This window comes from Meles meles, chromosome 19 (assembly GCF_922984935.1).
Source record: "Meles meles chromosome 19, mMelMel3.1 paternal haplotype, whole genome shotgun sequence".
Taxonomy (NCBI): domain Eukaryota; kingdom Metazoa; phylum Chordata; class Mammalia; order Carnivora; family Mustelidae; genus Meles; species Meles meles.
In genome coordinates, this window is record NC_060084.1 from 30096978 (window position 1) to 30110908 (window position 13931).

The window sequence follows — 13931 nt, forward strand, 5'->3', positions numbered from 1 at the left end:
CTGTCTCTCCATCAAATAAATAAATAAAATCTTAAAAAAAAAAAGGCATGGAGTTGGTCTGAAAGGATTCCCAGCGGCCAAATATTCAAAAAGAATATACACAGCAATGGCTTATAACATATTTAATGTTCTTCTAAATCTATGGGTCCAATCCTCGATAGAAAAATTCCACTTATTAACTATAAAGGGGAAAAGGTGCTTTTACTAAGTGATAAAACTTAGCATCACCAATAATGGGACAAACTAACATCATACTTCATAATGTAATTTAATACAAAGAAACATCATCTATGCAACATTGTTATTAAAAAATGTTTAAGTTATATTATGAAGAACAATTAGACATATACAGGCAACTGGCCTGGACTTTAAAAAATGTCAATGTCAGGAAAGAACAACAAAAAGGCCTAGAAAATCTGTATGAGGTTAAAGATTTAAGGGGGGGGGGCGCGACTGGGTGGCTCAGCGGGTTAAAGCCTCTGCCTTCAGCTCAGGTCATGATCCCAGGGTCCTGGGATCGAGCCCCACATCAGGCTCTCTGCTTAGCGGGGAAACTCCTTCCTCCTCTCTCTCTCTCTGCCTGCCTCTCTGCCTACTTGTAATCTCTATCTGTCAAATAAATAAATCTTTAAAAAAACAAAAAAAAGATTTAAGGGGACAGAAGAGCTAAATGTCTTGCCTGGCTCTTGACTGGATCCTGGATTTTAAAACAAACGTCTCTAAAGAATATTATGGGATAATTTAAGAAATTTGAATTTGGATTGTATATATTTGTACAGGATTGTATGGAATTATACAGCATGATATTTATTATTACTATCTGTTAATTTCTTTTTTTCTTAATATTTTTTATGTTTTCTTTTTTTTTTAGATTTTATTTATTTATTTGACAGAGAGAAAGAGACCACAAGTAGGCAGAGAGGCAGGCAGAGAGAGAGGGGGAAGCAGGCTCCCCGCTGAGCAGAGAGCCTGATGCAGGGCTTGATCCCAGGACCCTGAGATCATGCCTGAGCCAAAGGCAGGGGCTTAACCCACTGAGCCACCCAGGCACCCCTGCTAATTTCTTGATTATGATAAAAGGATTGTATACTTGTAGGAGAATATACCTGTTCTGAGGAGAGCCATGTTAAATTATTTGGGGGTAAGGTGTCACGATATCTAGTTACTGGTGATGCTAAGTTTTATCACATAGTAAAAGCACATTTTATTAGAAAAAAAAAGTAACTTTTATTATAAAAATAAAACTGGAAGGCAAATATGCCAAAAATTAACAATTAGTGAGTCTGTATGAATGGAAATATGGATGTTTACTGTATTATTCTTTCACCTTTTCTGTAAGTTTAAATTACTTTTCCAAAATAAAAAGTTAGAAAAAATAGATGATACTTTAAAAATAAACAGTTTGAAGAAATTCATACCATTGACATTTCTAATATCACTAAAGCTGATTTGGACCTATTTTTTTTTTTTCTTGTAAAATAACAAAAGTACAGGACTAGCCTTAGAAGTCTCTATTTGTACTTTTAGTACTGAGCACAGCACCTGATACACAAATAGCAGGTGCTTGAGAAACATGTGCTGTTTCTGCTAAGCAGTTAGTAGTGGTCTAATTTTAGACAGGTTGTTCTCCCTCTCAACACTTCAAATACTTCATCTGCAGGTTCTGGGAAATATTACTAACTTGCATACACCCCACCTTATTACTAAAGACTCAAATAATGTTAACAGAGCCACTTTTCAAAATACTATACAAATGTTATTACTATTTCTATCTGTAACCATACTCTTTTTTTTTTTTCAATTGATGTTGGATCTTTTTTTTTTTTTTTTAAAGATTTTATTTATTTATTTGACAGATAGAGATCACAAGTAGGGAGAGAGGCAGGCAGAGAGAGAGAGAGAGGAGGAAGCAGGCTCCCCGCCAAGCAGAGAGCCCGATGCGGGGCTCGATCCCAGGACACTGGGATCATGACCTGAGCTGAAGGCAGAGGCTTTAACCCACTGAGCCACCCAGGCGCCCCGGATCTTTTTTTAAATTAAATTTTATTTTTTTTTCAGTGCTCCAAAATTCATTGTAATCATACTCTTAATGTTTACCATTGTAGTTTTTAAAAAATTACTTCTAAGTCTCACTTTCACCTGAGGTATTTAGGGGGGAAAAAACTGTAGGATATTTATCTAGTAATACCATCTTGTAAGTATAATATATCTCTTGGTAACTAGTTACGTCTTTTGTAAAAACAAAAAAACAAAAAACAGGGCTCCAAGTTGAAAACATAGCACAGTTTTGTAAGACTTTAGCAATAGTCTGTAATAAATTTAAGTAGATTAGAAGCTCAAAAGAAAAGGGCCTGCTTTCTTGGCTTTGCCATTCACAAAAACAATTAGACTCAGACAGTTGTATATTATACGCACATATATTATTACATGTATATGAAGAATCAAATAATGATAGATTGCTAAAATGTCATGGGACAAGGAGCTAACCTAGAAACTACAACACTTCCTTTAACCAGGATAGGTCAAGGAAATTAATTTTTTGCTTGTAAATCACTCATTCCAAGTCACTTAGCTGGAGGGCTAAGGGAAAGTGCTGGAAACCACTGTCCAACAAAACTGAATCAGAAATGAAAAGAGAACAGCTCTGAAATTATAATATAGATCAATGGGAAAGTATGATGCAATTTTCAATGGGAGCTCTTCAAAGGCAAAGGACCATATTCATTTTCACAACCTCATGGCCTGCATAATCTCATACAGCTGGGAGACATATAGTAAAGTCTGAACAAATAAAAGCACTAAAAATGCAACATTTCCAAAACACAGATGTTACATAAAATTCAGTATATATAATTTATACCTACATTTGACAAATAACAGGAACAATGCATTTTTTTACACCTAACTATAAAGATATAGTTAAAAACTTATGACACATTAAAAGCTACATACACCAAACAAACAAACAAACAAAACCCTAAACCTTACCATATTTCTCAACTTGGAGACAACTAAGCTTTATAATACAACACAGTAAATGTAAAATAAATGTCTGACCATAGCGTGGTATCACTCTCATTTCCGATCATTCTTAAAACACTGTAGAGTTTAAACTAGGACAGGAATCTGCTAACCAGTTGGCAAGCATGTTATGACTTCTCTAATACTGTTATTGCTTTTTTGTGTTTTTGAGAATAGAGTAAAATCTTGTCCAGCTCCCAAATCCTATGATTTCATGAAATGGTCAATGTAAACTTGCGCAGCTTTCAGGTACACAAACCTGAAAAGGAAACCTGTAGGAAAAACGTTGCTTTAAAGATTGCTCTTCTTTTGTAATTCACAAGGTATTCTTGCATAATAAACATGCAAGGCAGTATTTGCATAGTCAAGCACAGCGAATTACCAGATCTTACTTAACTCCAACTGCAGTCCAAGCTTCCCAGCTACGCACTTACTAACTCTTCATATATTACCACAACGCATTGTATTAAAATATTTCCTTAATTTAAAATAATCTCAGCCCAAATACCCAAATGAAGAAACCTGATCCCCCATACGGAAGTATCCTAAGCAACTGTGTATTTATGTTATCATAATAGGTATAAAATTTAATGGCTCAGGAGCCCTAATGCATTGTTCTCCATTTCAGACAATAAGAAGTAAATGACTGAGTAGTCCTAAGATAGTTGGGAGTGCAACTCATCAATAAAATTAAATACAACAAAATTTCGTTAGACCTACTTTGAAGTTTGGCTTGGATCTCACGGTCTTCACATACTGCACTAATCCACAAATTTCTCACCAACTACTGCCTCTTCCCCACCCCTGGAATTCACTTCCCGTTCACCTCTCACCCTTAAGTATGCATGTGAGAGGTCAACAGCCTTAAAGCTACTGCTAAGAACTGGAGTTTCTGTTACTCTGATTCTTGACAGGCAATGGAGAGCTTGATTTTCTACAATTTATAGTATATGGTTTAATAATTAAGATTGTATTCTAGAACTAGTTAATATTACACAAAATTTCCCCATTCAAATAGAATATTTTAATCCTGAGGACATGACAGAAATGTTAAAACCAAAACTAGTCCACTTTAACTGAGGCGGGGGGAGCGTAACTACATGGGAAACTCCTGTACAAAATTTCTCTTTTGTTTCTGGCATATACAACTAAGAATTGTGAAGCTTCTTAAAAGCAATACCATGCCAAACGCATAAAGAGTTAAGTAAATTCAGATAAATTGAGGGATGTATTTTAAAGATTTTTAATTAGTTCAAGGAGACAGCCTAAAAATTCCTTAGTTTTTTTCTCTTTTTGTCTAGAGCACAAGTGGAGTGACAAGTTTTTTTTTAAATTTATTTATATATTTTTTCAGCAAAACAGTATTCATTGTTTTTGCATAACACCCAGTGCTCCATGCAATACGTGCCCTCCCTACTACCCATCACCTGGTTCCCCCAACCTCCCACCCCTGCCCCTTCAAAACCCTCAGGTTGTTTTTCAGAGTCCATAGTCTCTTATGGTTCGCCTCCCCTTCCAATTTCCCTCAACTTCCTTCTCCTCTCCATCTCCCCATGTCCTCCAGAGTGACAAGTTTTTTAATTGTTCTTACATCTGTTGCTTTTTTGACTTCAGAAAAGTTACTACTTGGAGAAAAAAACCAACCTAGTAAAGAGCTTGAGATCCTCTGTGTTCAATGAATATGAGCAACGTACAGTGAATCCCTTGCTTTAGTTTTACATAGTTTAGTTTTACATAGATTTTTTTCTCTTTTAAAGATTCCACTTATTTATTTATCTTAGGGAGAGCGAGCATGCAAATGGGGGGAGGGGCAGAGGGAGAGGGAATCTCAAGCAGACTCAGTGCTGACTGCAAGAGGGGTTTGATCCCGTGACCCAGATATCATGACCTGAGCCAAAATCAAGAGTCTGACACTTAACCAAACTGAGCCATCTAAGTGCCCCTTCTCTCTCTCTATTTTATTTTTATTTATTTGACAGAGAGAGAGAGAGGTCACAGGTAGGCAGTGAGGCAGGCAGAGAGAGGGGGGAAAGCAGGCTCCCCGTCGAGCAGAGAGCCTGATGCAGGACTCGATCCCAGGACCCTGAGATCATGACCTGAGCTGAAGGCAGAGGCTTAACCCACTGAGCCACCCAGGCGCCTCCCCTCTCTCTTTTTTAAAAACAACCTTACTTATACACAAAATCAGCTGTTTCTGCTTAAGATAATTTTCACATATCTAATGTGTTCCAATAAATTTTTAAGTAAGTGGGGATTCTTACCATTACACACTCTTACCATTATACCATTACACACTCTTACCATTACACAAGACCTCCCTATAAAACTGTTTCTCTTCATCTTTCCCAGTCAAGCATTCTACCACCATCACCATCGCCCTCTGTGGGCCAGAGGGGGTGCTATATAATTAAAGAATTTCATGCTTTAAAGAATACAATTCAACTATCTGTAAACTTTACTCATCTGTAATAAATCCCTGACATTGCTGGATAGCAGAGAACTTGTCATATTTCTTTACCTTTCTTCATTATTTGTAACAACACTCAGGAACTAAATAGGCAACAGGAATGATACGTCCTGCAATGAAACCCAAAATTACAACCAGAGTCTTAAGAGTTGTAAAGAACCTACTAACTTAATCCATTTTACACTCACTATAGGACTTCTTTCTGTGACCGATTTGGACCATTCTATTTATGCTTTCATTGAAAGAAATTTATTTCAAACTTCTTCCTTAATATCCCATGATAATCTGCTTTTCTGTGACTCATTTAGTAGGTCTATTTCTGACCTCTAAGGTTCTTCAAACACTTAAAGATAATGATCAGGTTTACCTTCAGGACATTTGTTGTTATCATCTTATACACAATTTTATTAAAAATATCTCAACACTTTTGGAAGCAACAGCTATTCTGCTTTACTTCTCTTTGCTTCAGGGTTGTTTTTACCTCTGTACTGGTCAAACGATTGCTGATATAGCCAGAAAACACGAGATGGATGCTCTTTTCCACTTAGAGATTTTAAAGCAAGTTTTTGTCTCATCAGTAGGATAGATTTTTGAAAGGAGGAGGGAGTTGGGAAAAATCATTTAGTATTATTACTATATATTACAATGTATTAACACACTTTGAAGGAAAGTGAAAGTGGTTACAACCACATATAATGGAATCAAACTTGGTTTGAATCCTGTCTTGGCCACTGGCTATCGCCACTTTGGCTGTGTGACTTGAAGTATACTACTTCAGTTCTCTGCACCTCAGTTTCCTTCCATGGAAATTCAAGGAAATAACTACAACCAAATAAAAAGACTGCTGTGAGGGATCAATGTGTTAATATTAAGTATTTAGAATAGTGCTTGGCACAAAGTAAGTGCTCTATGTGTTAGTCATTATAATTTTTGCTATTGCAGTGCACCTACTTTAAGTTGGATTATTATGGTAATATTTGCAAGAAAAATAAAAAGATATTTTAATTAAACTTGATTCAGATTTTTCCAGTCTCAAAAGCAACCTTATTTTTTACATGGTACTTTAGCAACCTTACAATGGTAAACTATTCAGCCATTCGAAATCATTTTCAGAAAAATAGGTAATGACATGAAAGATGTCTGCAACATATTAACTGGAAGGTTAAAAAAGCCATTTGAAAGCCATTTGCCAAAAAGCATGAACTATAATGATTCCAACTTTCTTTCTTTCTTTTTTTTTTTTAAAGACTTTATTTATTTATTTCACAGACAGAGATCACAAGTAGGCAGAGAGGCAGGCAGAGAGAGAGGAGGAAGCAGGCTTCCTGCTGAGCAGAGAGCCTGATGCAGGGCTCGATCCCAGGACCCTGGGATCATGACCTGAGCTGAAGGCAGAGGCTTTAACCTACTGAGCCACCCAGGCGCCCCTCCAACTTTATTTCTTAAAAACGCAGAAATATGTCGGTGGAGGACAGGGATGAGACAGACAACAGATCTCACTAGAAACTCCTACAGAAAATGTCAACAGTGCTAGTGCTATTAAAACTTATTTTTGTTTGTTTTGGTTTGTTTTCTATACGGTCCAATTTTTTTATAACCACATATTAAATTTTTATCAGACAACGATCCACTGTTTTAAAAATATGTCTTACACAGGTTGTTCAAACCTGTCTTTCTCTACTTTCTTTAAAAGCTTGTAAGTAATACAAGTTCCCTATGTTCGGGAAGAAAATGAAATAAAAATTCAAGATACTAAAGAAAGTGATGAATTCATCAGAGTACAAAGACAACAAGGAATTATGTGTCATTATGTCTATCCTAAAATTCTATTTTCTGTTTTGACTGCTATCTCAGCTATCCCACATATTTTTCTTTGTTATAAAAATTTATAAACATTGAGAGATCACATAATGCTCCATGTGATTTCTACTTCACAAATAAGACAAAAATGCGAGATTTTGTGTTATAAAATCGGAGAAAGTGTCACAAGGGAGCAACGAAAAGTTTATGGTTTTTTTTTTTTTCTCAAAATTCCTTTGCTCTAAAAATTACACATGAAAATAAGGCTAGTATTTTCTGTACTATGTTTAGTGAGCACTTACATTTAGGAACACTTGCTAGCTTCCTACCTTTTTTCTTTCTTTTTTTTTTTTTTTTTAAGATTTTATTTGTTTATTTGACAGAGATCACAAGTAGGCAGAGAGGCAGGCCGAGAGAGAGGCGGGGGAAGCAGGCTCACCGCTGAGCAGAGAGCCCGATGCGCGGCTCAATCTCAGGACCCTGGGATCATGACCTGGGCCGAAGGCAGAGGCTTTAACCCACTGAGCCACCCGGGCACCCCTCTTTTCTCCTTTTTAGTGGTAAAATTCTAGAGTCAATTATAGGAGAAATGTTCTCAGCAATATTCACTGTTTTTGAGGACTGACACAGAGTACTTACTTCAAGACATCTGAAATTATATCCAAACCACCCCATCTCAGTTGGGAAATAAGTAAAAGCAAGGCTTAAAAGTATTCTTTACATATTCAACATTCTCACTGAAGCTTTCCGGAATTCTGAATAGAGTGCCATCGTGAATTTTCACACATTGGGTTAAAGAATATTTTGTTTTGGCTATATAAAATGTATCTCATTTTAAAATTTTGATACACCAAAAATTATGCCACTTTATTAATTTTTAATCTCTTAATGTCTATACATATTTAGCAATGCTAATTTAGTCTGAAATGAAATTACTGCAATTAAGACAGACAGTTAAAAAAAATCTTTAAAAAAACTTATTTCCACAGAATCTGGGGAAAGACCATAACAAAACTCCTTATTAATATGACATTTTTGCTATGTAATAAACATAACCATCCAGAATATGCCAAAAATTACATAGGCAAAATAAACTTGTAAAGCTCTGTCAAAATTTATGACATTTTACACATACTATATCATTCAAATTTCACATATGTAGGATATGTGACCTATAATTCAGTACATATAAAGTCTACACACAATCCATAAAACTCAATCATAATAATCCTTTACCTTCTCTACCAAATCCATCCCTCCTCTTCACCCCCACAATCAACAACTCTCAAATATCATTCTTAACACTAAGAAATTCTAGGAAACATAAGAATAGCTTTTCAATAAGTCGAAAAATTATCCCAAACCAACTGCCCTTGATCTGTTTTTCAACATAAAGAAGTTAGCAAAACAAAACAAACTCTGAAACAAAAAGGTAAGTATGTTCAAATAAAGCCTTATGAATTTATCAGTCAAGTAAGATGATTTATGAAAGGTTGCTCAGGATGGTTCTGAAAAAAATTTCTCTCAGATTATACCATCTACATGCTAGATTGGGAACTACTTTAGTTATTTATAATTACCCTTTATTCACTCCATATCTATAACTTCTTTCAAAGCCAGTAGAACATGTTAAGGAAAACATGAATTAAAAAAAAACTACAATGATGACAAAGACCTAGAAAAATAAAAGTATAAAATAAATAAGTTTCGGGCTTCACACCTTCAAGTATATGCTACACAAAATGACTAGTCCCAACTAGTCAGAAAACTTCGTATTAGGAGGATAGATGACTTAAGGTTCAAGAAGTAGAGGTTTTTCCAAGGGTCCTTCTAAAGAAGATGCTTGATCCTCTTCCAGTAGAGGGAGCAAAATCATAATATTCTATTCAGGCCACAAAAGAGGAGGGAAGGTTTAAGAGTGCCTTTTAACTATCTTAAAATCTATCCAGACATTTCAAAAAATGTACTGAAAATACCATTGGAAGCAGAAATAAACTCAAACTAAAGGAAAAGATAAAGAGTTTATCTTCTTCAAACATTTCAAGGCTTTGAGATGAATAAATGGTCCCTAAACGTTTAATTTCAAGTACTGTGATATATTACACTGTCCACCAGATCTCACAGGTAACCAAGGTATTGAAGCATTTTGCGAATCCTTAATTCGATAAGATTTCAGGTTCAAGTGATAAAATATTACATTAAATACATTTTTATTATAAAAACAACAGAGTAACATGACTGTTACTATAGAAAACAAAGGAAAGTATAATTGTACTACCCTAAAGCAATCTATCTCCTTTCAATATTTTTTACATGTGTATTTTCATACTGCTATGAAAAAAATTATAAAAACATTAATTAAGTGCTTACTATATGCTAGGCACAGTTCTCAGTGTTTTCACATATTACAACCCTTTTAATTTTTATTAAAAACCTATTAAGTAGATCCTGTTAGTACTCCACACTTAGAAGATAAGGCAAATGAGACAGAATGAAATTCTCTTAACTAGCTAAAAGTCACACAGCTAGTAAGTAATAGTAGCCAAGATTCTAATCCAGGTAGTTTGGTACCTGAGCTTATACTCTTAACTGCTTTACTGTGATCTTAATTTTGAATTATGGTTTTCCCCCATCACTAACATATTGTCAGTGTTAGTCTTCAAACTTTTTAATGCCTGTAATAGTCCATCTAATACTCTATGATAATAAACTCTGATGCTTCCACTTGTCCTGTATAGATAGTGTAACAAAAATATCCTTGGGTATATTACTTTTCCTGTGCTTGAGTTATTGTGATAAAGTATTTTTATATTCAAATTTACGATCAAACTGTTTCCCAAAATATTTGTGTCAATTAACAAAGCTATATAAGTTCCAATGTCACCATAAATGTGTCAGCATTAACCAAAAATTTTTTTCTAATACATAAAAATACAACCAGGCTGCAAATTGAATTATTAAAGTTGTGTATTATTCTGAGTGTTCTGTTTACTAATTCAACTTACCCTTTTGTGAATTCCAGCTCCTCTGCTTTATTTAGTTATCAAGTGAAGTTCTAAAAGTTTGCTTATCAATTTATATGAGCTTTTTATAGGAATATTAACACTATGTTCATTACATTTGTGACAAAATGTTCCCAGTCTATTGTACCTTTTAATTATGGTTAAGTTTTCATTTTTGATAATAAATCATTCTGTTAAAGGCAATTATAATTCCAAGTTACAAAAAAGGTCCTAAAACCTTATCATTTTCTAAATACAGAAGTTAATGTATTGCTTTGAACACATCAAAAAATCACTTTCAAATATAAGACTGTTAAAGCAAAGGAAACTATGTCAAAATATGCCTAAGTTTGAAAAATCCTGGATATGTCTCACATAAAATTAACTCAAAAAAAGAGGAAAAAAAAAGCCCATCCTATCCCAAATCACCAAAATAAAAGAGCCACATACCTGTCGCTGTAAATATAGGCGATTTCTGTCATGTAAATGTTGATGATTGGAAAGCGAAGAGTACCAACTCCGAGCCTGGCCATGCAGCTGTGTTTGAGTCATATCCGAAGGCCGAGATACAAGATGTGAAGTAAACTGCCGTTCGAGGTCATGATCTAAAACATGACTTGAATGATCTTGTCCAAATGTGGCCTCATCAAACTGGGGAAGGAGACCCTCGTGGAGGAGGTCTTCTGGGTCAAGTCCTGTAAACGGCTCAGTTTGAGACTCCACTTGATGAAGTAAATTCTCTTCTAAAGATGAAAAGCCATTAGTTTCTACGTGATCATTGAAATGGCCCATTTGAGTTCCTGAGTCAACAGGATCTGGGAAGTTCATGTGCACAGGAGATAATTTTGAATTGCTATAATTACCCTGAGGATGTGATGAATGCAACATTTGGAAATTACTTGAATTCAACGATGTATTGGGATTTAGCATATGCTGAGTGGATTCTTGCTTGATTCCCCTATGAGGTGAAAAGGAGTTACTTCCGGTAAAATCGGATAAAGTCTGATTTGTGTGATTAGGTGCAAGCACTGCAGAGGCCTGCAGAAGACTGTTTGGTGAGACATGATTACTGGAAAAGGAATAATGTGAAGAAAATTGCTGTGAATTACTGACAGAACAAGAAGTCATATTTGGAGAAGGTCCATTGAAATTCCCTTCTTGATGATTGCTACACTTGAGGAAGTGAACTGAAGGATTTGACGTTTGGGAAAATTGCTGCATTGAAAGAGACTGTTGCGACGTAGATGCATTAGGGATTTGTGAAGGGTGGTTAACACTGACTCTGTGCGGACCGGAAACATTAACATCCATAAAATTTTTAGACTGGCTGAGAGAATTCTGCCCTGGGTTAAGATTATTTCTGTTTTGTTGTGAGCGTAGTGAAGTGCACTGTGTTTGTTGTTCACTGGCCTGAAATAAGGCAAAGTCATGGTGTACCACAAAGCTTTTATTTTGATGCATAGAGTGAGAATGTCCTTGTTGGTGAAAAGGAGACCCATTTTGATTGGAAATGCTGGTAGCTGTCTGATGGCCCCACATTGGACTGCCATCTGCTACATCTGGAAACAAACCATTGGGCTGGTTTTGGGGGTGGATTGGAGAACAATTAAACTGAGAGTGTGGAGATAATACATGTTCAGCTGGGCTACCAAAAGGCTGATTGACTTGGTGAAATTTCATCGAATCAAACTGATTTAACTGCTCATAATCAGTTATCTTCTGATGTGTTGGAGTACCTTGAACATGGTTCAGTGAGTCTATGTGCAAAGGCTCAAATTCTGCACCTAAGTTCAATTCATCAACTAGTGAAACAGGTCCTGGTTGTACAAATGCATCATCTGACAAACCTTCTAAGGTCTCACCAAAAAGATTGGCATCATCAAAAAAGTCCATCATTGGATCTGTCATCTTGAAAAATCCAGTGACAATCCAGGCTATTCACTCCAAATGAAGTATATTCGGCTTCTGTGTAGTGGGTATTATTGAATCATTGCCAAAGGTCATCAACTAATCCGAAACAGGTCAATGTTCATTATTGCTCTAGATAATGGCATGTCATGAAGTGTCAGAATCCTAAGAAAATAAGAAAAACAATTCAAGTTTAATGATGAGAATTCATTAAAGTTCTACAAAGTTTATATATACAAAGTTTATATATATATATGTGTAAAAAACATACAGTCTTGGTGTACAGTAATTTTTGGTAGAATGATTAAAAATTGCAAAAAGCTCATTGATATTCCATACAAGGAAAAAAATGCTGGTGCATGGGACATGACTGTATGCATTTGAAAGTAATAATGCATAGTATTTCAATTTCAAGTTCATATATATATGTTTACACACATACATACATATACACACATTTTTTTAAAGTAGGCTCCATACTTTGCGTGGAGCCCAATGGGGAGCTCAAACTCAACTGTGATATCAAGACCTAAGCTGAGATCAAGATCGGATGCTCAACTGACTGAGCTACCCAGGTGCTGCTGAAGTTCATATATTTTGATGAAAGAATGCAAACCTAAGAAGGGTATGTCAGACTCTCTCCTCTACCATGAAATGACCATCACTCCCCAGCAGCTATGGCATGTTTAAAATATATACGTATTACACTTCAAAGTAACAGCTTGTTAAAATACCTGATAACAGATTTCCTCAGATTAGTGTGTTATAATATTTTGCTCTAGACTTCTTGAGCAGATAAATCTTCTTGTTTCATATAATAAATGTTTTGTTTCAATAATGTCTTGTTTCAATAATAAATACAGAATATATCAATAATAAATACAGAAATACATCAAGAAGAACAATTGTATGGGATGCCTGGGTAGCTAAGTTGGTTGGGCAACCGACTCTTGGTTTCAGCTCAGGTCACAATCTCGCAGTCATTGGATTGAGCCCAGTGTTAGACTCTGCGCTCAGTGTGCAGTCTTCTTCAGATTCTCTCTCTCTCCCTCTTAACTAACTAACTAACTAAATAAATAAATAAATAAAATCTTTTAAAGAAAGAACAACAACAATTGCATGAGATCATGTTAAACTGGGCCAAATGAGACAAGTTAAGCATCTGGTCAGTTGACAGACAATGCAGACAGGATGGTTGGGATGTTCCCACATACCACTACCATGGTTCATGGCTCATCTACGTGGAAGATCAGCCTTCCTAACAGCCAACTGATTTAGATATTCATGTAGCAAAAGCAAGAATCTTCCTGTTAATGGTTATATTCATTACTCTGTCCCTAAGTCCCTCTCCTGCCCTCATTAAGTCATTTGGAATATAAATATTGCTTATTTACTAAACTGTGTAAATAAATGTGTGGTGACAATCAAGCTGAGGCAAAAATAAACAGCTAAGCAATGAATGAGCTAAGCAATGAATTAGTCTTATGACAGTCTGAAGAGCAAAAATTACTACATTTACATGAATATATGTACACACACATACATGCTATTTATGTGTGGAAAGGATCTAATAGGTTACTCATTAATATGAAACGGCTAGCTAATTTTGTTCCAGATCTGTAGCTCTCCAAACATTTTTAACAAAGGTAATTTATGGCTGTGCTCTACTATCTTGCCGAGAGAACCACAAAGAAGGTTCTTGCTGCTCTATATATTAGTTTAATTAAATATTA

General features: G+C 35.4%; 1 protein-coding gene across 6 annotated transcripts in view; it reads right to left on the reverse strand.

Moving 5' to 3' along the window:
- Positions 1-13931, reverse strand: part of CHD9 (chromodomain helicase DNA binding protein 9) — a 223333-nt gene that overhangs the window by 134223 nt on the left and 75179 nt on the right. For all 6 annotated transcript variants that reach the window (XM_045987027.1, XM_045987030.1, XM_045987031.1 and 3 more), the window contains exon 2: positions 10741-12363. In XM_045987027.1, coding sequence (XP_045842983.1) covers positions 10741-12198 — 1458 coding nt within the window. In that variant the 5' untranslated portion in view covers positions 12199-12363. The remainder of the gene's footprint in view (positions 1-10740; positions 12364-13931) is intronic.